This window comes from Micromys minutus (genome assembly GCF_963924665.1).
Source record: "Micromys minutus genome assembly, chromosome: 17".
NCBI classification, from domain to species: Eukaryota; Metazoa; Chordata; class Mammalia; order Rodentia; family Muridae; genus Micromys; species Micromys minutus.
Genome location: NC_137952.1, coordinates 21749473 through 21773550, shown reverse-complemented (window position 1 = coordinate 21773550; position 24078 = coordinate 21749473). Strand labels below are relative to the sequence as shown.

The window sequence follows — 24078 nt, the reverse complement described above, 5'->3', positions numbered from 1 at the left end:
AGGAACCCCCTGGTTTGTCAAGACCTGCTCATTGTTGCTCTGCTTAGCGCATCTGGGGCTTCTGAGTGTGGAGCCCCAAGAAGGCGAAGTTCAGTTTGCTAGAGAAGCCCAGATCTGGGGCTGGAAAGAGATGAGGGGCTGGGAGGCGGGGTGGGGGGATTTCCTCCCTCGCTCCCCTCTCCAACGGGAGCGGAAAATGTGATTTGCAGTGCATTCCAGGCGCGGTTCCCTGGGGTGACCTCTCCCACCCAGCCGAGCAGGGGCAGAGGGGGAGTAGACAAAGAGGCGAGGCGGGCGGAGAGGGGACCCCGCAGGGAAGCAGGAGGGGTGCAGTGGGCGGGGGCACTACCGGGAAAGGGGGCGGATAGCGGGTCCCGCGGCGGCGACGGCGCCTGACCAATGGAGAGTCGCGGTCCCCGGCGCTTGGCCGGCTGCATTTAAACCAGAGACTCCGAGATGCCCGACACTCGGTGCGCCCTTCGCAGACCTGGAGACCCAGAGCACCGCGGTAGCTGCAGTCTCCTTCGTGTTCCTCCTGCGTCGAGCCCGAGTGGCTCGGGCCGCTGTCGCACGCAGCGCCACACATCCACAGCGAGGTACCCGAGGACCCACGGAGGTGACAGGTGAGCGCGGTGGCACTCTGTAATGTGGTGTGTGTGTGTGTGTGTGTGTGTGTGTGTGTGTGTGTGTGTGTGTGTGTGCTGGTACCTAGTCAAGGAGTCCCCAGGGTCCATACCATCTCAGATCCTTCTCAGTTGGGATTCAGTCCCTTGGTGCCCCAAAGACGCGGGGTTCCCTGGAGTGCGCCTTGTAGAACCGAACCCGGTCCTTCCTGCCGCAGAGGTAGATGTGGTGACTTCGGGGCACTGGGTCCACCGGGAAAAGGGAGAGAGAGAAGTTGTCAAGAAAGTGCATCCCGTTTCCATTTGTGGAAACCAACACTGTCCTGGTGCTTGAAGCACAGAGCCCGCGGGACTCGCCTGCCGGGATAGCGCACGGGTTGCCGGAGTCCGATACCCCAGAGCCGCATCTCTGTGAGCTGATGCCGATCTCGCAGGGGGTTGCAGTCAGAGACAGCCTCCAGGGTTGGGCATAGGGCTGGGGCTGGGGCGTCTATAAGGAGTGGCGATCCCAGGGCTGTGAGTGGTAACTGCTGAGGACCTGGAAAATGATGGAGTGTGGCAGATGTACTGAGGCTGGTAAGACCGAATCCTCGCGGCTCAGCAACAGCGAAGAGTCGAGGGGTGGGGGGGTGTCGGGTACCTGGAGCGCTTTTCTGCCCGCGGTGCTCCCGCGGCACGCGCCACACACTCATATGCTAGCTGTGCCCCGCCTGGCTCGTGGCTGTCTTTTTTGAGCCGCTTGGGGGTTCCACGCTCTCATCCTCCATACTGCAGACCTGCAGGCGCCCGGCAGCCACTACTGACTGGTTACCACTTCCGTAGATGCCGGCCGATCTGTACCCCACAGGCCCCTGTAACGCCCCACTGCGCCTTGATAGCGACTCTGCTCTGCTGAGCGCTTGCCTCTGCTCCCGCTGCCTAGCCCATTCCAGTGAGCCCTCCCAAGCTCTGAAGTAGAAGCCTAGAGTGAAGGGAAAGACGATGTGGCTGTCATCTCCCTGGTCCTACTTCTTTCCAAAATTCTAGTTTGGGAAGAACAACTTTTCTACAGCTCTGGACTGGCTGTTCCCTCTCTAGCACGCTTCAGCTTAGTGTTTGCCTATGCCCGGCTCTGGCAAACATCCACTAGAGAGACTGGCTGGCGAGGATGGGAGATGACCAGTAGGAGAGCCCAAGCTGGCTCGCTGGTCTAGCTCAACAGCCGTACTCCCCTGTAGAATTCAAATCCCTACTCTTTGATGGAGAAATATAGCCTAGAAGTGAGGGGTTAAAAATCTCCTCTTAACTGTGTTGGAGGGCAGAATGCCGACCATCAGTAGGTAATTGGATCTCTTGGTGGAAAGAGCAAACCCAAGTGGTGCTCACGTCTGTTTATGTTCCCCTGAGATGGTGCCAGGATACGAACTGATTAAAACAATCTACTGTGTTCAATGGGTCACCAGGGCTTTAAGCTGTCCCAGGGACTCCAGAGTAGTGGTTTCCTTCTGACTGCTCTTACAAGTTAAATAAATAGCGTAGAAGAGGTTAAGATAACCCCATCCCAGGGTGAGGGGTCTTCTTTCACCTCAGGGCTGCCCTCTTCTCACCCCCTCCCCCTTTTCTTTTTTGGGACAAGGCAGGCAGCACAGGGCACTTGGGAGTACAGACTGTTCAAAGCAAAGAAGGAAAAAGATCTTAAGAAAACAAGAGCCGCTTTTACCACCATCCCAACCAAGTCTACAGATATAGGAGTTTTCATTACTCTTATCGGGCACACTGCGTTGCTGGATTTGTCAGAAGTTACTAATTATTTAAGGTCTCTCTCTCTCTCTCTCTCTCTCTCTCTCTCTCTCTCTCTCTCTCTCTCTCTCTCTGTGTGTGTGTGTGTGTGTGTGTGTGTTTAACCCCCAGGTCATTGTAGGAATTAGATTATTTTGTAAACTTCGTAATTTCACAGCTTTCCTACGTTCTTCAAAGTGAACTCTGAGTAAAATGTTTTGTTAACCCATGATCTGTAGGAAATCCAAATTGGCTAATGTGGTTTTCACACCAGCATTTAGGGAGAGAAGAACAGAAACATCTTAAGTCCTTACATTCCTCAATGTCCACCTCTTGTCCCTTCTTAATTGATGCTGTTGGTGACCCTAGTTTCAATGGTCCAGTCTGCAAAGGGACAGAACACAAAGAACCCCCATGGCCTCAGACTTCTCCTCAATAAATGCTTGATCGTAGCAGAGCTTTGGAGTAAGTTTGAGAATGCAAAGCCAAAGATGTATAGGAGAACTTGAGCCTTTTATGCGAAGAGGAGAAGAGGGAGGTAGTTAGGAGCAGTGACTGCACATTTAAGCGAAAGGCACTGACCAGGCGAGTGCTACCAGCCCACGTCTTACATCTGCAAAGGATTTTCTTTAGTTTTAACATATGCTCTTAGAAATGCAAAGTACAACAGGAATTCCCTTGACAGGAGAAGTCTTTTCCTTTGCATGCAAACATGGAGATACAAAATAGATAATTATTAGATTTACAATATTTTTCAAAATTTACTGCATTAAAAAGCAAAGCCACATGTTCCTTGTTAAATATGCTGTGCTGAATGTCATTGGCATAGTGACTAAGGACATGTTAGAATGAGATGGAACTGGGCTCAAATCCTGGCTATCCACTTTATAAACTATGTGACCTTGGATGGATTCCTGATTAGTAACAGGAAGACATTATAACGTACCTCATAATTTATCATGACAAAACTTGGACAGTGTTTAGCATAATGTCTGATGCAGTAAAAGCTAAAAAAATAAGAGGTACCTTTTATTACTAGTGGTTGTGTTGGACACGAGAGACCAGAGGGTGATTCTGAATTTAATCCCAAATCCCATTTATTCATAACTGTTACAAACTGCAGCATATAACTTGGCCATCACGCAGTAGTGCTACTTGGTGAGCATTTGATATTTATACTTTCTAATTCACTTCCTGTCCGTTCAAATAGTTGTATAACAGTTATTAACATCACTAAATTAAAAAAAAAATCTTCCAGGGAACTACGAAGATATTTAACCACCAGGTGTCTCCTCCTCACCTTGAGTGGTGCTGGAGTTTCAGCCTGACTTAGCCCTAATGGGCAGACTATTCTTAAGAGACTTGCAACAAACATGCAGAGAATAAAATTTATGATGTGTGCCAATCATTAGTTTTTCTTATCTCCTTAATATAATTTGTCTGAGAAACAAACCAACCTTTATTATTATTAAGGAATTCCCTAGTTAACTTCTAAAGGCTGATTCTAAAGGTTAAAGTTAAAGATCTAACTCAAATTAACTTTGCCTCTCCTTAAAGATTAAGGCTTAAGGGCAAAAGAAACGGATTCTTCTAAAATCTGGCCTGTCTATAAAGCATTTGCAGCAAATTCCTTTGTGTTTTGTGCCTGGAGAATGAGCACGTGTCACTCTTGCTGCTTGTCTTTCTAAGTGTTGTTCAGCAGGAACAATGGCCCGGTTCAGGTACAGACATCCGGGGCTCACTGTAATTCTTACTCAAAACTCCGTTTAACTCACTGAATGAGCAGGTTGCTTGGCTAATGGGAGAGCCGCAATGAGAAGTGTGTGGAACGGAGCTGGCCCTACATTTCCTAAACACATCAAGATTACTGGAAACAAGTCAGACATACTTTTTGGGTTTCCGAATCTCCAGACTCCGAAGACCATTTTTGGTGCTTTCATGAAATTTTTTTTTTTTTGAATTTACCAAGGCAAAAGTGATTGCTATGCTTCCCTTGCTTGAAAGTGTTTATTTTTGAGCACCAAGAGAACTGGGGACAAGTGTGAGGCAGCGAAGATCCGTTTTGAGGGTCTGTCCTTTGAGACAAATGATGGAGGAGTGTAGTTGCAAATTGAAAAGGAGACTTGTACTGGCAGAGATGAGCCAATGAGAGAGCTCACGTCCAAATACTAGCACATCACTCAGCAGCAGAAATGCACTAAGGGGATGTCCAGGTGGGGTTTGAAATGAAGAACGATACTCTCTGTATAGGAGGACCAAGGGAGATGCTTGCTACATGTCATGATACACTCTGAGTCTGGGATGCATCTGAAAACAATGCTTGGACATGAATGGGAAGTCATAAGAACCTAAATCTGGGGCTGGAGAGATGGCTCACCCATTAAAGGCTAGGCTCACAACCAAAAATATAAGAGAATCAAAACCTGGACCAGTATTTGGAATGCTTTGGGGCACTGCTAGGGGCTGATGTGTAAAGAATTGTCCCCAAGGAGATACCATCTTCTTTATTTGCTCCATACCAGTGATACATAGAAAGTGCTAAGCATTTGGTGAAAACAGAGTTGCAATTTCATGAAGAAAATTCCTCAATTGAATAATCAACATTAGTTGGGGGGGGGGCTCTTGGATGAGTGGTCACAGTGATTGGGAGAGCCTGTCTTCAGCCTTCCGTACTGATCACCTTCCTCTTCTTCAAGGAGACCATCAGAAGCACACTGGCCTTTCTACTCAAGCCAGGGAACTGCTCTGCTGATTTCTGTTTCTTGATGTGCATGGAGGGCTTTTCTTTTTAACACTAAATTTTAAGAACTTGAAGTCCTCACAATAAACCAGTAAAGATTAAGATGGAAAAATATCATACTTTTTATAGCCAGTAATCTTAAAAATGTTTTATTTCTTTATTTAATGTACTTCTTTACTTTTGCTTTATTTTAGTGAAAAGTCAGATGGTAATCTAGACTGTCATGACTCACTCTTGCATAGGAACAGGAAATTTTCCCAAATTAGACCCCCAAACCATAGTCTACTAATTATGAATGTATTGCTCTATCAGCGGATTAAAATAAAATTCATACTATCCTGAATAGAACCAAAAGAACAAAACCAACCAAACAACAATAGCAAAACTTGAGAGCAAATGGAGATTTCCTGAAAAAAGAAAGACAAGTGTTAGAAACCTGTCTAGGCTGGAAGAAATCTACACTACTAAGGGTCGGGAGGTAAAAACATTTAATGTAGTCAGCCCCTTGACGTCAGCGATGGTACTTTAAAATGCAAAGAACAGAAACTGTATTGAATTTATGTGGTATAACAATCACTTAACAGAACTTAAGGAGCACCTCCTCTGTGTCAGGAACCATTAATGATGAATTAGCCCTCATCATTTCTCAGGGTAGATGTAAGTAAGTCAGGAAGGAAAAGTTCAGTGGACAAGGAACCCCTAGATGGTCTGGAGAAATGAATCGCAGTTTTGTATATGGATGTTTATGAACAGTATGGCCCTATGACATAAACTGTCACATGCAGTCAGCATACATCCATAGTCAGCCTCAGGTTGGCCTCTGTGGTTGTGGACCCTGAGGCTCTGGACCCAAAAGGAGTCAATTGACTTGGAGGTTATTTTTTAGTAGATATGGAAGGAAGTTGTCAACCTAGATCCAGGGCCATCTCTGTAATATTCTTTTAAACAGCAGTGAATGGATTTTATTTTAGTGCTTGGCCTCTTATTTTAGACTCTGGTCCTCAATTGGGAGTCACCAGAAACTTGTGAAACTGTCTTAGATTTGCATTATCATTTCTTGGAGACAGAGTGGTCATGGCTTAAGTTACCTTGGCCTCTGGAGAAAATCTGTACTATTTTATAACCGGCCTATTTTCATAAGTGATGTTTTATAAGACAACACAAAGCCATTACCTTTTGTTATTGTTGTTGTAGTGGTCCGCATAGTTTTGTTTAAAGATCAGATACATGGTAACACAAGCTGTCACAGGGCAAGGAACCTAAAGTCGGAACAGGAGTTTAATGTCACATTATCAGCTCCAAACTTGAACCTGCTCCAGAGTATTAAGTTAATGTCAGAAAAACAATGACATTTAAGAATATTTTTAATGAAATGTTCAATTATCCCGGTTTGATGCTAGCGTTAGGGTTGAATGGTCCTCACTTGGCAGAAGTTGTCCTTTACCGAAGATGCATTTTACGCTGCCTTTGTCTCTTAAAGATAATTGGTCTAGGTAATGATACCAACTTGTCTGGTTCCTTGGAGACCATGGTTATATTAAATGTGGCTATATTAATATGCACTTAATGGTTGTCACATGCAATACTGGTATTCGTCAGAGAGAAAATGGATGCTTCCTAGCTGTTCTTGTGCAGCAAACCATGAGCATGGGGAGAGGAAACCCCAGGGCACTACTGGAAGAACACTATGAATTTGAAACTGGTCTCATAGAAAAGAGGTCCTTCAGTGTTTTAATAATACTCGGTGTGGCCAGCAAGCATTGCAAGCCTTGAGCTGGATGGGAAGGCTGGCTGACGACTGAATTAGGGTCTACATATTTCTGGTTTCCCAGGTGACTGTGTCCAGAGAGACTGCCCCAGGAGAATCCCTACTGTCTGCTGCCCCTCTTTCTCTTCTCCTGTCTCCCCAGGCTTTTCTGAACAACCCTGCCTCTGGACAAGTCCCCCTTTCTCTGACTTGCTTTGTTCACCCCATGGTCCCCCCCTCCCTCCCTCCATGCTTCAGTTCATTTTACTTATTTAATATTAAACGTCCACATGCCCTAGCCGTGTATGATTCACACCAAGGTCCAGATTTGCTCACAATTCATTGGCATCAATGCTTTTCTTACGAATTGAAATATTCATGTACTTATTCTATTTTCTACCTTAATTTATTCAGTTATTTTTGTATATTTTGGAAGTAACCACATACATATGCACACACACACATACACACAACATGAAAACAGAAGGAGTATTTGGAACAGAACTAGTAAAGCAGCAGGGGGAGGCAAACATAAACAAGGTGTGGGGACAGATATATATGAAAAATCATAATCAAATTTCGTACCCCAAAGGGCCTGAGTTCAGTTGCCAGCACTCATATTGGGTGGCTCACAACTTCCTATAACCCCAGCTCTATCTAGCAATTCGGGGACCCTCTATTGCCCTCCCTAGGCACACACATGGGTTAAACACACACACACACACACACACACACACACACACACACACACACACACACACACACGGTGTTGTCTTATGGCATAAAGAAAGACACCAGTCATCTTTATCCTCTTGGTCTCCTATACATCCCTCCTCGTACAGTGTTCCTGTTTTTATAGGTTTCCTGGTCTCTTTCCAATACTGGAATAGTGAAAAGTCTCATGTTGTCAAATTCAAGGATAAATACAGTTAAGTGAGCATTAAAATAGTCATATGCAATTGTGTCAGGAGCCGGTAAGGAATTCTAATGGGGGCTAGTTCAAAAAAAGATACGGGTCCTGACTGAGTTGAAAGCTTGGCAATTTCACTGTGTGACCTGTGTCGAGTTACTCGGTTTGATGGCTGAGAGAATAATGGGAGTAATAGTATCTAATAGCTAGTGATACTGTTAGAAGTCAGTGCAACGCGAGTGTGGACTGAGTGCAGTATAAGATGTTAGGTGCGATTATTAATTTTTATTAAACACCTTTCTTGTCTGTGTCCCCCCTCTTTGTCCCTTGTCTAGGATGAATCGCAACGCATACATTGTGGGAGCTTTGCTTCTCCTCCTGGGGACCCTACTGCCAGCAGCGGAAGGGAAAAAGAAAGGGTCCCAAGGAGCCATCCCACCTCCTGACAAGGCTCAGCACAATGACTCTGAGCAGACACAGTCCCCACCACAACCTGGCTCCAGGACCCGAGGGCGGGGCCAGGGGCGGGGCACCGCCATGCCTGGAGAGGAGGTGCTTGAGTCCAGCCAAGAGGCCCTGCATGTGACAGAGCGCAAGTACCTGAAGCGAGATTGGTGCAAAACGCAGCCCCTGAAGCAGACCATCCACGAGGAAGGCTGCAACAGCCGCACTATCATCAACCGCTTCTGTTATGGCCAGTGCAACTCCTTCTACATCCCCAGGCACATCCGAAAGGAGGAAGGCTCCTTTCAGTCTTGCTCCTTCTGCAAGCCCAAGAAGTTCACCACCATGATGGTCACACTCAACTGTCCTGAGCTACAGCCACCCACCAAGAAGAAAAGGGTCACACGCGTGAAGCAGTGTCGTTGCATATCCATCGACTTGGATTAAGTCAAAGGGGGCACATTCAGCCTGTCGTAGCCATGCCGAGAGCCACACCCAAACCACCCAATTCCTACTTGGCTTAAACCTAGAGGCCAGAAGAACCAGCAGTTGCTTCCTGGCTGGAGGCTGCTTATGCATAGTGTATGCGCATGAGTGTGCATGGGTACCTGTGGGTGTTTCCAAACACCAGCGGATACAGTCTCTGTTGAAGGCACGTCCTGTTACTGTGCTTCAGATGGTCGAAAATGCCCACACCACTGGACCCCAACACCCACAGGGGCAGGGCTGTAGTTGGCTTTGTCACTGTGTTCTATGTGCCTTCTGGGCACCAGGATTTCACTTGAGAATGAATACTAAGGAGGGGGTAACTCGGGGCTGCATTAGACTCGGAACTGTTGTTCAGTGCTTGCCCACCAACCATTCCTTTCCTTGCTCTCCATGACCTTAGCCCATGTGCCTAAATTAATTCACTTGACCGCGGGTGTAAATTTCTTTTATCTTGTGAAGAACCTTCAGAATGTGGGGAGACATGTGATGAGGGCAAACAGGACAGAGGTTTGACACAGGGGCGCTGAGGCTGAGGACCAGTGTAGGCCAATGAAATCCAGTAGGAAGATGTCCAGAGTTTAAAAATTGTTTCCCAAAACAAAATGAGCCTTGTTTTAGCAAACGGGCTTTCCTGATATTTAAAAGAACCCAGACACACAGAGGAGACATACAATCAAAAAAAAAAAAACAATTTTCTGTGCCAGCTTCTGAGACCTACTGACACTATCTGTAACCCAAAGTTAAGGGTGAAATATTGACCACTCCTGTTTTAAGAATCAAGTGAAAAAGAAAATGACCTCCTACTTACTTTGCCTCTCAGAAGGACAACTGAGAGCCTTGTTCACTGGGGTAAGAAAAAACAAAACCTCCTACGCTTAGTTTTGCTGGATTAACATTGCTTTTCTGTCATCCCTGAAAAAAGCTTTGGAAATGCAGAACCTTTCAATAAAATTCAGCTTTTCTTGAGGCCACCTGCCAATAAGGAACAGTGTAAGATGAATTAGATGTGTCTGGGGCTTTTTCTGTTTGGCTTTTGTTATAGGAGAGAACCAAAGCAGGGGGAGAGAGAGAGAAGAGAGAGAGAGAGAGAGAGAGAGAGAGAGAGAGAGAGAGAGGGAGAGAGAGAGAGAGAGAGAGAGAGAGAGAGAGAGAGAGAGAGAGAGAGAGAGAGAGAACAAGCACCTGTCTGAAGAAGTAAGGTCTTATGTTTGCTTCTATTTCATTTGCTCTCAGAGGGTTGATAGGAAAGCTCCCTTAGGAAATCACTTGGGTATATTAAAGGCCACCAACACCAGTGGATTGATGTGGCACTGTAATAATTGTGTCTACTGTGAATGTTGTCCTCTGCATACACGTGGCTCCCCAAATGTCTACTTAGCATTTATGTAAGGGCCAGAGTGAAAGGTGAGCAGGCCTTGGTACATTGGGCTTGGCTAAGAAATACTCCTTAAGACTGAGATTATAGCTATGAATGACCCACATACTTTTTTTTTTTTTTTTTTTTTTTCCTCTAGTCAAGTGATGTGTCATTTGGAAGGCAGACATTCACTACCCATCAAAGATACCACAGTCAAAGAACCACTTTGGTCTAGCCCACTCCCATATGACATCTAAACAGGAACCATATTATAAGGCAAAAGCTATCTTGAATTCCCAAAACAGTGGGTCTTATTTTGAAGGTTTGAAAGTCATTACTGATGACTCCACACTAAATGGGTTTGCACAAGCAAAACCTGTGAATTTCATCTGTACTTTGTGCTCCTCCCCTGAATATCTGAGGCTTCTACACCCATAGCTAATAAATCAGAGGATGGATTCGATTAGGCCCACAAATGCAGAGTTTGAAGGGTAGTGAAGAGAGAAAAAAATAAGAGAGGAGGAAGCTGAAAATATAGAACCACACCAGAGAGGAAAAGATGACACCCAGTGCTGAAAAACACTGCGTGCCGTGAACTAATTCTGCCACAAACATGAATCTTGCTTAAAAAAAAAATAAAAAGTTTGCCAGCCACAGTTACCTCCTAGGAGCCTGTATCACAGTCTCCCATGTAAGTTGCATTTAGATTTGGTTTATGTCAAGAGGTTTGCCTCAAAATGAACTTCTTTGAAAGGAGCAGCAACATAAGTACCCTAAAAGCATATCACAGGCCAAAGACAGGAATGTCTGCTTTCCTTGCTGTTCCCAGACCAAGACCATCAGAAATATGTGTCCTCCACCGTTTATTGGAGACGCCCCATCTATTGCTTATTTTGGACGCACCAGCGATGCAATGGTGCATATGTTCTCCAACACTGCAGTAGAACTGTTCTTTGGCAAGATGCGTTGCAATCTCCAACTTACCTGTTAAAATAATGCCAGAAACCAAGTATGAATCTTGCGGCATTCAGTTTGTGCTGGGCAGGAAAAGCACACACTGTGGAAGTCTGAGTGCTTCTTTGCCACGCTACTCGTCAACGTGAAAAGCCTGGAGGACGGATAGTTTCCACCGTGTGGAATGTGAATAAGCAAGAAGTTATGGTTATTTAATGTAATTAGGAATTCAAAGTCCTTTGGTTACTGTGATTTCAAACGTGTTTTCTTTCTCCATTTTATACGACAGCCTCTGAGTTGGGCAAAGAAGAAACGGGCCGTCGTATGTGGCTAGAGACTTTTGTCAGGCCAGAGGGGACACAGTCTTGTCACATATGAAGAGATGTTACCAAGTCAAGGGCAAGCTTTTGTTTTTAAAAAACTGAGTGCTCCTTAAAGGTCGACACTTCTGAAGCAATATTAGGGAAGACGTTATATGTTATTTTGAGAGACTTATGATGGGCGTGCACAAGCGTATGATGATGGTGAGTTCCAACAGGTACAAACAGGACACTTCTCAACAAGGACTCCAAGCTGAAAGACCAAAAGAGATTCCTCACAGTATTTAATATCACCGACAGTGTGTATTTAACATGCTCTAGTCATTTGAAAACAACGAAGGATTATATGGGCTATGATGGAACTACTCCCTTGCTCTGGACGAGGGTGAGGCAGGATTTAATGGTCTCATAAAAGCTAATTTGGCTTAAAGTTTTATGAATCTGTAACTAGAATTTTATTTTCATCCTAATAACATTCTGTATAACCTTTGCCAAAAAAAAAGCAATCAATAAATTAAACCTCTTCTTTTTGTGTCTTTTAACTGGTGGAAATATCTCAGCAGGGGCTGAGGGCAGGGAGGGAGCCAGGGATTCACTTACCCCAGAGAGGGAAAAAGGACCGAAGAACTGAGATCTCTCTTTTTTAGAGGAACCTACTCATTGCACTCAGATCTTTTTGGTCCTTTTTGGTTTTAGTAGGGACCCTTGGGACCCATATATTAAAGACAGCAGAGGCTGACCTCCTACTGGGTCGCCAGCAATCTCCTCAAGAACAGCTAGAAGGAAGAAGCTCCCACAGTTATGACAGAGAGGAATGGTTATGCAAAACAGCCAAGATGGAGGAGGAAAGATGAAGAGAAAGATTTGAGTTCCATAGAAGAATGAAACTGTGATGAGGGGAGTAGTCAGCAATCCCAGGAGCTGCCTTGGAGGAGACAAGCTTGAGTTATCTTGGCAATATCTTTAAATGTGCCAGTTGTCATTCCATAGAAACATAAGGAGAGCTGGTTATCTGAGACCATGCAAGTTCCAGAGAGTTGGTCCCAGCTGGACATACACTAGCATTTGGCACTGGAAAGCTGACAGTGGTAGCCAAGTCCCAGCAGCTGTGGGTGTAAGGTCCTAGTGTTGCACACCGCGAAAAGAGTATAATTTGTGTTGTTCTGACGTTCCCAGGACAGCTCAATGCAGAAGGTACTGCTATCCTCCCTAAGAGGAAGTCCAGACTCATGTGGTCTTACTGTAACACACCAGTCCTTAATAATCTTAAGAGTTTTCAGTAGAAGTGCCTTCTCCCTTAGAGCAGAACACAGTATCGATTATTGACTAAGGCCATCTTCAGACTAAATGAATAATAGTTCAGAACGATTGCACGAGTGCATTTAGGAACACTAAGTTTATTTCCCACTTCTCTCTCCTTTTATAGATGTGGGGTTGTGGGGAGATGGGCTGGAATAGGCAGGGTCTGCAGGAAAAGCACACCCAAGAGGCAGCATGTGAATAAGGCTTGAAAGGTGAGAGTGAAGCTCAACAAAGAACTTAGCAGGCTCAAAGCAACCTTGTCCTCCAGAAAAAAACCCACAGGGCATGAGGGACACTCAGCAAAGGCACTAATTTCTGAGCTCAAGCCTTTTTCCAGCTTCTGTTTCTTTTGCCACTGGGTTTATAAGCACTAACCACCGTGCTCATGTTCACCAGGTAAACAAATGTTAAGGAAATAGAGAAAAAAAATAGAAATATGATATATTGGGAACCTGGAAATGATAGAGACACGGAAAGACAGAGACACAGAGACAAGGAGAGAAGAGAAGAAGAGAAGGAGAAAGAGAAGAAGGAGAAAGAGGAGAAGGAGAAAGAAGAAGAATTATAACATAATAGTCAAATTGAAATTGTAAGGCTGGAAAACTAGCAGGTAAATTAAGCCTCTTTAGAAGGGCTCAAAAGCAGATCTAATCAGTTAGAAGATAAAACGTGAGAAAGAAAGGTGGAGACAGGCAGGAGATGGAGAGGAGAAAGAAAGTGAACTCAAATATGACAACTCTAATTTCAGCACTTGGGAGGCAGAGGTAGGCAGCTCTCTGTGGTTTCAAGGCCAGCATAGTCTAGAGAGAGAGAGAGAGAGAGAGAGAGAGAGAGAGAGAGAGAGAGAGAGAGAGAGAGAGAGAGAGAGAGAGAGAGAGAGAGAGAGAGAAAGAAAGAGAGAGAGAGTTTGAAACTAGGCAGGTTTACATAGTACATAGACCCCGTATTAAACAAACACACAGATAAAAACCCAACCACACAAGCAAAACCCCCAGATATGAAAGAGCAAACACCATTCTTGACCTTACAAAAATCTTTTTAAAATGCTTTCTAAGAAATCCTATGAACAACTCTGTAAAACATAGAATATAAAAAGATAGCCAAAGAGAAAGACTAATTTTATGCTTATGTTTTATAAATTTTGCTAGAAATAAACTAAGAAAAGTCCAATTGCAATGAATAGTAAACCACTGGAAACCTACATAAGTAAACTTTTCATTATAGCTAAACTAGTTAAGGAATTGTATGTTCTGATGACATACTCAGAGTCCCTCTCTTTCCTCTTTCCCTTCTAGCTTACATTTGGGAGCTGACTAGAAAGTCAGGCTCCTTCCAATGCAAGTAATGAAATGATCACACCCTACCTCATGGGACACTTAACTCTCTAATTATCATAAAACCTTGAGCAAGTCTTTTCCTGCTTTCTGAACTATGTTCAGAGCAGAACAGGAGTCAGGATCTCTTGTCCTCTTTGGAGTGGTGTGCCACCATTATCATCTAAGCAACTGAACCAAATTTTAGGCAGGAGTCTATATTGTTTATAGAGGTATCCATAACACCTTTTCATACTCAAATTACCCAAATGCCATAAGTAGAGCTAAAAGTCTGATGTAACTATCACAAAGATACTAAATATGCATTCCCCCCCCTCCAAAGTAAAGCCCACATAGAATGGCTCCACCAAATACTCAACGAAGCACTTACTTATGTCATTTACCAAATTGTCCTTAAAAATAGAGGTGATAATACCAAGAAGTGGCTTAGTGGGCAAAAGTGCTTGCTGGTGAATCTGACCACTGAAGTGAGATAGATCCCTGGGACTCACATGGTGGAAGGAACTTCCTGCAAATCTTCTAACTTTTACACAAGCATGCATACAGATACATTCACATACATACATACTTACATACATACATACATACACAGAGATGCAGACACACACATGCACTCATACACATAGATACACACCCTCACACACTTAGGCATAGACAGATATATACAGAAACACACACACAAAGACACACACATCCACTTGCCCACACCCACACACTCATACATACACAAACAGACACACACATATAGATACACACACAGTCACACAGACACATACATAAATGCATATTCACACACCCAGAGACACACAGATACACATACAGAGACACACATTCACCCACATCCAACCAAAACCCACCCACACAGACATACACACACAGTGCAGACACAAACACACACATACACAGATACACAACTACATCCACTCACACATACACACACAAACACACACACACACACACAAAAGTAGGCATGCACATATACATGCTCACATTCACACACAGACACACACTCACCCAATAACCCACATCTATCCACTCATACACACAGGCACACACACTCATACATACAAATATAATTTTAAAATTAAAGACATAGAGGAGTCAACATTCTACCTCATCCTTTAAGAGTACTATTACTGGTCATCAGGACTAGGGATCTGCCCAAGGAAGACTGAGCTTCCAGAACAGCTGCACAGGTGCTTTTCCACCTGGACCAAGATGGAGCCTGAGGCACAGGCACAGGAAGGGAACACCAGGAGTTCTCAGAGCTTAGGGAGCACGGTGCTCTCTGGAAAAGGGTCATTTTCAGCACACAGAGAGGGCCATAGTCTCTGTCTTCAGGGCTCAGGATCTGCCTGCAGGAGGCTGAGCTCCCAGATCAGCTGTACAGGAGCTTTTCCACCTGACCAAACGTGAGCCTGGCACACAGGCCTGCCAGCTGTTTGGCAAGAGAACTCTGGGAATTCTTGGAGCACAGGGAACATGGTGCTCCCGGGAAAAGGGTCCTTTTTGGCTGAGAGAAAGAGCCAGGTCTCTGCTATTAGGACTCAGGACCTGTGGGGCAGAAGGTTGAGCTCCCAGAACAGCCTCACAAGAGCTCTCACATCTGAACCCAGAACTGAGTCCCTGACATCAGAACTCACTGCCTGCCCACAAAGAGACAAATACCCAGAAGCAATCTCCCTCCTGAGCCCACAGGCCTTCAGACCCACAGGAAAGACAAGTACCAGTCAGAAACAAAAAGATCACTTACAATCACTGACAAGATGGCAAGAGGAAAGCGCAAGAACCCAAGCAACTGAAACCAAGGCAACTTGGCAACATCAGAACCCAGTTCTCCCACCACAGCAAGTAGTGGATTTCTCAACACTCCAGAAAAACAAGATTTAGACTTAAAATCATACTTTATGATGATGATGGAGATCTTCAAGAAGCTCATGAATGAATTCCCTTAAACAACTACAGGAGAACCAGGAGAAATCACTCACAGAATTACAGAAAAACACAGCCAAACAGGTGAAGGAATTGAAAATGGAAATAGATACAATAAAGAAATCACAAAAAGAGACAACCCTAGAGACAAAAAACCTAAGAAAGAAATCAGGAGTCATAGATACAAGCATCAACAACAGACTATAAGAGATGGAAGAGAGGATCTCAGGGGATGAAGACAACATAGAAAACATAGACAAAACAGAGAAGATGCAAAACCCAAAAAGCTCCTAACCGAAAATGTCCAGGAGATCCAGGACACAATGAGAAGACCAAACCTAAGAATAATAGGTGTAGAAGAGGGCAAAGAATATCAACTAAAAGGCACAGTAAATATTTTTAGTAAAATCATAGAAGAAAACTTCCCTACTCTTAATAACGAGATGACCATGAACAAACAAGAAGCCTACAGAACTCCAAATAGATTGGACCAGAAAAGGAATTCTTCCTGACACATAGTAGTAAAAACACCAGATGTACAAAACAAAGAAAGAATACTAAAAGCAGTAAGGGAAAAAGGACATGTAACATATAAAGGCAGACCAATCAGAATTACACCTGACTTCTCAACAGAGACCATGAAAGCTAAAAGATCCAGGAAAGACATCATGCAGACCCTAAGAGAACACAAATGCTAGCCCAGGTTACTATATCCAGCAAAACTCTCAATTACCATAGATGGAGAGACCAAAATATTCCAGGACAAAATCAAATTTACACAATATTTGTCTATAAATCCAGCTCTACAAAGAATAATAGATGGAAAACCCAACACAAGGAGGGAAACTATACACTAAGAAAAGCAAGAAAATAAGTATGCAAGAAAACCAATAAAAGAAAGACACACAAACATAATTCTGCCTCAAACAACAAAAATAACAGGAAAGAATAATCACTATTCCTTCATATCTGTTCACATAAATGCACTCAATTCCCCAATAAAGAGACATAGACTATCAGACTGGATATGTAACCAGGACACAGCATTTTGCTGCATACAGGAAACTCATCTCAGAGACAAAGACAGATACTACCTCAAAATAAAAGGCTGAAAAAAAAACCTTCAAAGCAAAAGGTCCTAAGAAACAAGCTGGAGTAGCTACTCTAATATCGAATAAAATAAATTTTCAACCAAAAGTTATCAAAAAAGATAAGGAAGAACACTTTTTACTCATCACAGGAAAAAATCTATCAAGATGAGCTCTCAATCCTGAACATTTATGATCCAAATACAAGAGCACCCACATTCATTAAAAAAAAAAAAAAAGACCGTGCTAAAGCTGAAAGCATATATTGCACCACACAAATAATAGTGGGAGACTTCACATCTCACTCTCATCAATAAACAGATCATGGAAGCAGAAACTGAACAGAGACATAGCAAAACCAGCAGAGGTTATGAACCAATCAGAATTAACAGACATCTACAAAACATTTCATCCTAAAAAAAGAGGAGACTATACCTTCTCAGCACCTCACAGCACCTTCTTTAAAATTGACCATATAGATGGTCACAAAACAAGCCTCCACAGATATGAAAAGATTGAAATACTCCCATGCATTCTATCAGATCACCACGGACTAAGGCTGGTCTTTAATAACAACAAAGACAACAAAAAGCCCATGTACACGTGGAAGCTGAACAATGCACTACTCAAAGATAACATGGTCAAGAAAGAAATAATGAAAGAAATTAAGGACTCTTTAGAATTTAACGAAAATGAAAGCACAACATACCCAAGATGCAATGAAAGCAGTACTAAGAGAAAAACTCATAGCTCTCAGTGCCTCCAAAAAGAAACTGGAAAGAGCATACACTAGCAGCTTGACAGCACAGCTTAAAGCTCTAGAACAAAAGGAAGCAGATACACCCAAGAGGAGTATTTGGCAGGAAATAATCGAACTTAGAGCAGAAATCAACCAAGTAGAAACAAAAAGAACTATACAAAGAATCAACAAAACCATGAGCTAGTTCTTTGAGAAAATCAACAAGATAGATAAACCCTTACCCAGACTAACTAGAGAGCACAGAATGATTATCCAAATTAACAAAATCAAAAATGAAAGGGGACACCTAACAACAGAAACTGAAGAAATTCAAGAAATCATCAGATTCTTCTACAAAAGCATATACTCAACAAAACCGGAAAATCTGGAGGAAATGTACAAATTTCTAGACAAATACCAGATACTGTAATGACTATTTCTGATTGTCAACTTGACTATATCTGGAAAGAATCACAATCCAGAATTGGGAGGCCCACCTTTGATTCTGATCTTGAGGCATAGAGGCCATGAATCTTAGGAAACTAAGGCAAGGAGAACACTGAGTTCAAGGTCATCTGGGACAAAACAAGTCCCATATCCAGGTGTGGTGGTACACACCTTTAATCTGGGACACACCTTCAGTTGGAGACCTATATAAGGACACTGGAACAAGGAAGGCTCTCTCTCTCCACCTGTCTACCTTTTGGGACTGAGTATCTGTTAGATCCTTGGACTTCACAGCTCCTGCTGGCCATTGTTAAGGAATTGGACTACAGACTGTAAGTCACCAACAAATACTTTGCTATATAGAGACTATCCATAACTTCTGTGACTCTAGACAACCCTGACTAATACAGATACCAAAGTTAAATCAGGAACAGATAAACCATCTAAACAGTCCCATAACACCTAATGAAATAGAAGTAGCCATCAAAGGCCTCCCAAACAAAAAAGTTCAGGACTAGATGGGTTCATTGCAGAATTCTATCAGACCTTCATAGAAGACCTAATACTAATACTCTCCAAACTATTCACAAAATAGAGACTGAGGGAACACTATCCAACTCATTCTTCAAATCCAAAATTACTCTCATTCCTAAACCACACAAAGACCCTACAAGGAAAGAGAACTTCAGACCAATCTCCTTTATGAATATTAATGCAAAAATGCTCAATATAATTCTTGCAAACCGAATTTAAGAACACATAAAAATGATCATTCACCATGATTAAGTAGGCTTCATCCCTGGGATGCAGGGATGGTTCAATATACAGAAATCCATCAACCAACACATAAACAGACTTTAAAAAAAACCACATTATCATCTCACTAGATTCTGAGAAAGGATTTGACAAAATTCAACACCCCTTCATGTTAAAAGTCTTGGAAAGAGCAGGAATCCAAGGCTGATACCTAAACATAGTAAAAGCAATATACAGCAAACCAGTAGCCAACATCAAACTAAATAGTGAGAAACTTGAAGCAATCCCACTAAAATCAGGGACTAGACAAGGCTGCCCACTCTCCCCCTACCTATTCAATATAGTACTGGAAATTCTGGCCAGAGCAATTAGACAACAAAAGGAAATCAAAGGGATACAAATCTGAAAGGAAGAAATCAACACATCACTATTTGCTGATGACATGATAGTATACTTAAGTGACCCCAAAAATTCCACCAGAGAACTTTTACACTGACAAACAACTTCATCAAAGTGGCTAGATATAAAATTCATTCAAAGAAATCAGTAACCTTTGTCTACTCAAAAGATAAACATGTTGTTAAAGAAATTAGGGGAAAGATACCATTCACAATAGTCACAAATAACATGAAATACCTTGGTATGACCCTAACTAAACAAGTGAAAGATGTATGACAACAACTTCAAATCTCTGAAGAAGGAAGTTGAAGGATCTGAAAAGATGGAAAGATCTCCCATGTCATCGATTGGAAGGATCAACATTGTGAAAATGGCCATCTTACCAAAAGCAATCTACAGATTCAATGCAATCCCTATCAAAATTCCAACTCAATTCTTCATAGAGTTGGAAAGAACAATTTGCAAATTCATCTGGAATTACAAAAAAACTAGGATAGAAAAATCTATTCTCAACAACAAGAAAACATCTGTGGGAATCACCATTCCTGACCTCAACCTATATTACAAAGCAATTGTGTTTAAAAAAAAAACCTCATGGTATTGGTACAGAGATAGTTTGTAGATCAATGGAACAGAATTGACGACCCAGAAATGAACCCTCACACCTATGGTCACTTGATCTTTGACAAAAGAGCTAAAAATATTTAATGAAAAAAGAACAGCCTTTTCAACAAATGGTGTTACTTCAACTGGCAGTCAGCATGCAGAAGAATGCAAATCAATCCTTTCTTATATTCTTGTACAAAGCTCAAGTTCAAGTGGATCAAAGATCTCCACAAAAAACCGGGAACACTGAAACTATTAGAAGAGAAAGTGGGGAAAAGCTTACAACACATAGGCACAGGAGAAATTTTCCTGAACAGAACACCAATGGCCTGTGCTCTAAGATCAAGAATCGATAAATGGAACCTCATGAGATTGCAAAGTTTCTGTAATGCTAAGGACACTGTCAAGGAAACAAAATGGCAGCCAACAGACTGGGAAAGGATCTTTATCAATCCCACATCTGATAGAGGTCTAATATCCAATAAATACAAAGAACTCAAGAAGTTAGTCTCCAGAGAATCAAAAATCCTATTTAAAAATGAGGTACAGAGTTAAATAAATAATTCTTAACTGAGGAAACCGATTGACCAAGAAGCACTTAAGGAAATGCTCAACATCTCTAGTCATCAGGAAAATGCAAATCAAAACAATCCCAAGATTCAACCTCACACCAATTAGAATGGCTAAGATCAAAAACTCAGATGACAGCAGATGCTGGCAAGGATGTGGAGAAAGAGGAAAACTCCTCAACTGTTGGTGGGGTTATATGCTGGTATAACCACTCTGGAAATCAGTCTGGTGGTTCCTCAAAAAATTGGACATAGTCCTACCTGAAGACCCAGATATTCTACTTCTGGGTATATATCCCAAAGATGCTCCAACATATAATAAGGACACATGCTTCATCATGTTCATAGAGCCTTGTTTATAATAGCCAGAACCAAATAGGAAAGAACCCAGATGTCCTTCGAGGGAGGAATGGATACAGAAAATGTGTTACATTTACACAATGAAGTACTACTCAGCTATTAAAAACAATGAGTTTAGAAATTCCTAGGCAAATGGATGGAATTAGGAACTATAATCCCAAGTCAGGTAACCCAGTCACAAAAGAACACACATAATATGCAGTCACTGATAATTGAAGACCAGCCCCAGAAAGCTCTGAATACCTAAGAAAACCAACTCATAGACCTCATGAAGCTCAAAAAGAAGGAAGGCCAAAAATGTGAAAACCTTAGTCCTTCTTAAGAAAAAAAAAAGAAGAAGAAGAAAAAGAAAAAACCATATATTTATCATATATTATTATGTAACAAATTTTGTGAGCTATAATAATACTTTGTAAAATAAATAATAAAAAGAGCACTAGTACCTTGATACAAAGTCTATATGAATATAGCATTAAAAAAACAACCATAAACTAATATTCCTTAAAAATATTGAGGCAAAATACCGAGTAACTGAATTAATCTCTCTATAAAAATAATGTAAATGCCATCACTACATATCTATCTTTAAGATAACATGATATTATTCATCGTGCTAATAGGATGAGGGACAGACACTGATTGATCATGCAAAAATTGAACAGCTCATCTGACAGAATTTAACACCATTCGTGATAAAGAACACTCAACACATTAGAAGAGTAAGGAATTTTCTCAACCTAAATTATGAGATCTGTGAAAAATCTGTATAGACCCCTACTAGTAAACTACTACTAGTAGCTAACAGAAAATCTTTCCCCACTTCTGTTCAGCATCAATCTAGAAGTTCTACCCAGAACAGTTTATGCAGGAAAAAAAATCAATATTGGCAAAAAGAAGTAACAATATATTTTCACTTGGCATTGTCTTACAGGTAAAGAGTCCAGAAACAAGTTCAGCTAGGTTTCCGGATCAAAGACAAAAACTAATCACAATTCTATGCAATTTTATACACTGAGAAGAAGAAATGTGAAAAAATTAAGCAAATTGTTTCATTTTCAGTCATATAAAATATACAAAATGAATAGTTAGAAGAAATAGAATCACTGCTCACTGAAAATGATAGAATATTGCTTACAAATATTTTAAAAAATAATAAAATCAGTGGAACAGGAAGATTTATCCATAGTTTATAAGAATTACTGCTGTTCTACAAGGTCAACTTGATGTCTAGGAGCTTTTGGCTGGTTTCCTTCTACAAATCAACAAATTGATCCTAAAATTCATATAACATACATATACACATAAACACACACATGCACATACACATACATGTCAACACGCCAGGCATCCTTTTCCCAACCATCAGGTTAGAAAGTATAAACTTCCATTTCTCCAAAACTCTTTTCATATTCCACTCCTTGTCACACCTCTTCTACACAGCAATTGTAACCTGTCTCTTAAGTTACAGGATTCCTCTTCCACAGTCTCAACAACAAAGAACACACCCACAACCCAACACTCTAGCCCAGTTGCAGCTGCAAACCATTACAGTGAAGAAAAGAAAGTCTTGAATTGAAGCAGTCCTAACCCCATGTTATAGTCTTGATAAGTGCATAAAATCCTAACTGAAAGTGAATGTGTATGATCCAGTGTGAGGTCCCCACAGCTTCAGCAGAGATGGTTTACCTGGATAGAAGTTCACTGAGAGGATTAGACTTTGGGTCTGGCTAATCTCACTGCATTGTGTTTTTTATTTGTAAGTCATTTGTAATCAAGTGTTACATAAATATAGTCTTTATGAAGATCATTACATTCTTTCTTAAAGGTTAAAAGATCCACCGTACACATACTTTTTGTTTAACAGGGCAAAGAGAGTTCTTAAGCTGAGTTAGTGTTTTGTAAAGGTAGGTAAAATCAGCAATCTCTTTGGGACACGAAAGCACTTACAGAAAGGACTAAAGAAATCACAAGTGGAAGAGGAGACATTATAACTGACACCCCAGAAATAAAAAGAAATAGAAGGGCCACTAGGAAAAGTTAGACATGAATGAACTGAACAGATTTGAAAATTTTAGTAAATTTCTCAAAGCATACAACCCACCAAGGCTAACTTGGGAATTAAAGTATCTGAATAGTTCTAGGACTGGAGATGAGTTTAAATTAAAAATTATATACTCTCAACTGAGGAAAATCCAGGAGAAGTTGGTTTTACTAACCAATTTTACATATTTCAACAAATTTAATGAAATTAATACCAATTCTCTTCTTCCTTCTCCTCAAAAAAATGAAGAAAAAGGAATAGTTTCAAATTTATTACATAAGACCAACATTATACCAACAATGATATCATCAGATATTTGCAATAAAGTACTGAAAACTGAATTAAATAATTTAATTATAGTGCAATAGGTAATTATATTTATTCTTGGAATACATGGATGGCCCAACATGTGAGACAGTAGTATATTAAGAAGTGTATGCATAAAATTATATGCTAATCCAGTGTGTGTAGAAAAGGCATTTGCCAAAATTTAGCATCCACTTATGGTTAAAAATTTTGAACAAACTAAGACTAGGAAGAGAGCACTCAGTTGCAACAAAGACCACAAGAAGGATCCAGAGCTGGCTGCACATTCAGAGGTGAGAAACAGTAAGACCAGAAAGGGAAAGGATGGTCACCATCACCATTTCTATCTCTTACACTACTAGGGGTTATCGCCATAGAAATTAGGCAAGAAAAAGAAACAAAAGATTCCAACAAAAACAAATACAAAATTCAGTAAAGTTGTAGTGTTATCCACTTTGGTTTTTTTGTTTGTTTGTTTGTTTGTTTTGGTTTTTGTTTTTTTGACACGAAGTCTCTCATTTGGTCTGAAACTTTACGATTAGGCTGGTCAGCAGTGAATCCTAGGGATTGATCCTCTCTCTTCATCTCCCCAGCACTGGGATTACATGCATACATCACCATGTGGGGCTTTCTTGTTTTGTTGTTCAGCATGGGTTCTAAGGATCAACCTCTGGTCCTTCTGTCTTCATAGTGAGTGCTTTACCATGACAGCTACCAACACAGTCTTGCAGTATTAACACAACACACAAACCAGCGACCATTTTAGATTTTAACAATGAGATAGCTGAAAAATAAGGGGGAAAGGTATCACTTAAAATATACCAAAAAGAAAAAAAATCATAGAAATTTACTAAGAG

The 24078-nt window shown here is 41.6% G+C and overlaps 1 protein-coding gene across 1 annotated transcript; it reads left to right on the top strand.

Moving 5' to 3' along the window:
• Window positions 1-8114: 8114 nt before the first annotated feature.
• GREM1 (gremlin 1, DAN family BMP antagonist) lies at window positions 8115-8669 on the top strand (the record flags this gene model as incomplete). Its single annotated transcript, XM_080931573.1, has 1 exon — window positions 8115-8669. The coding sequence occupies one exon, from the start codon at window positions 8115-8117 to the stop codon at window positions 8667-8669; it is 555 nt and encodes a 184-aa protein (XP_080787699.1).
• Between the last annotated feature and the right edge of the window lie 15409 nt (window positions 8670-24078).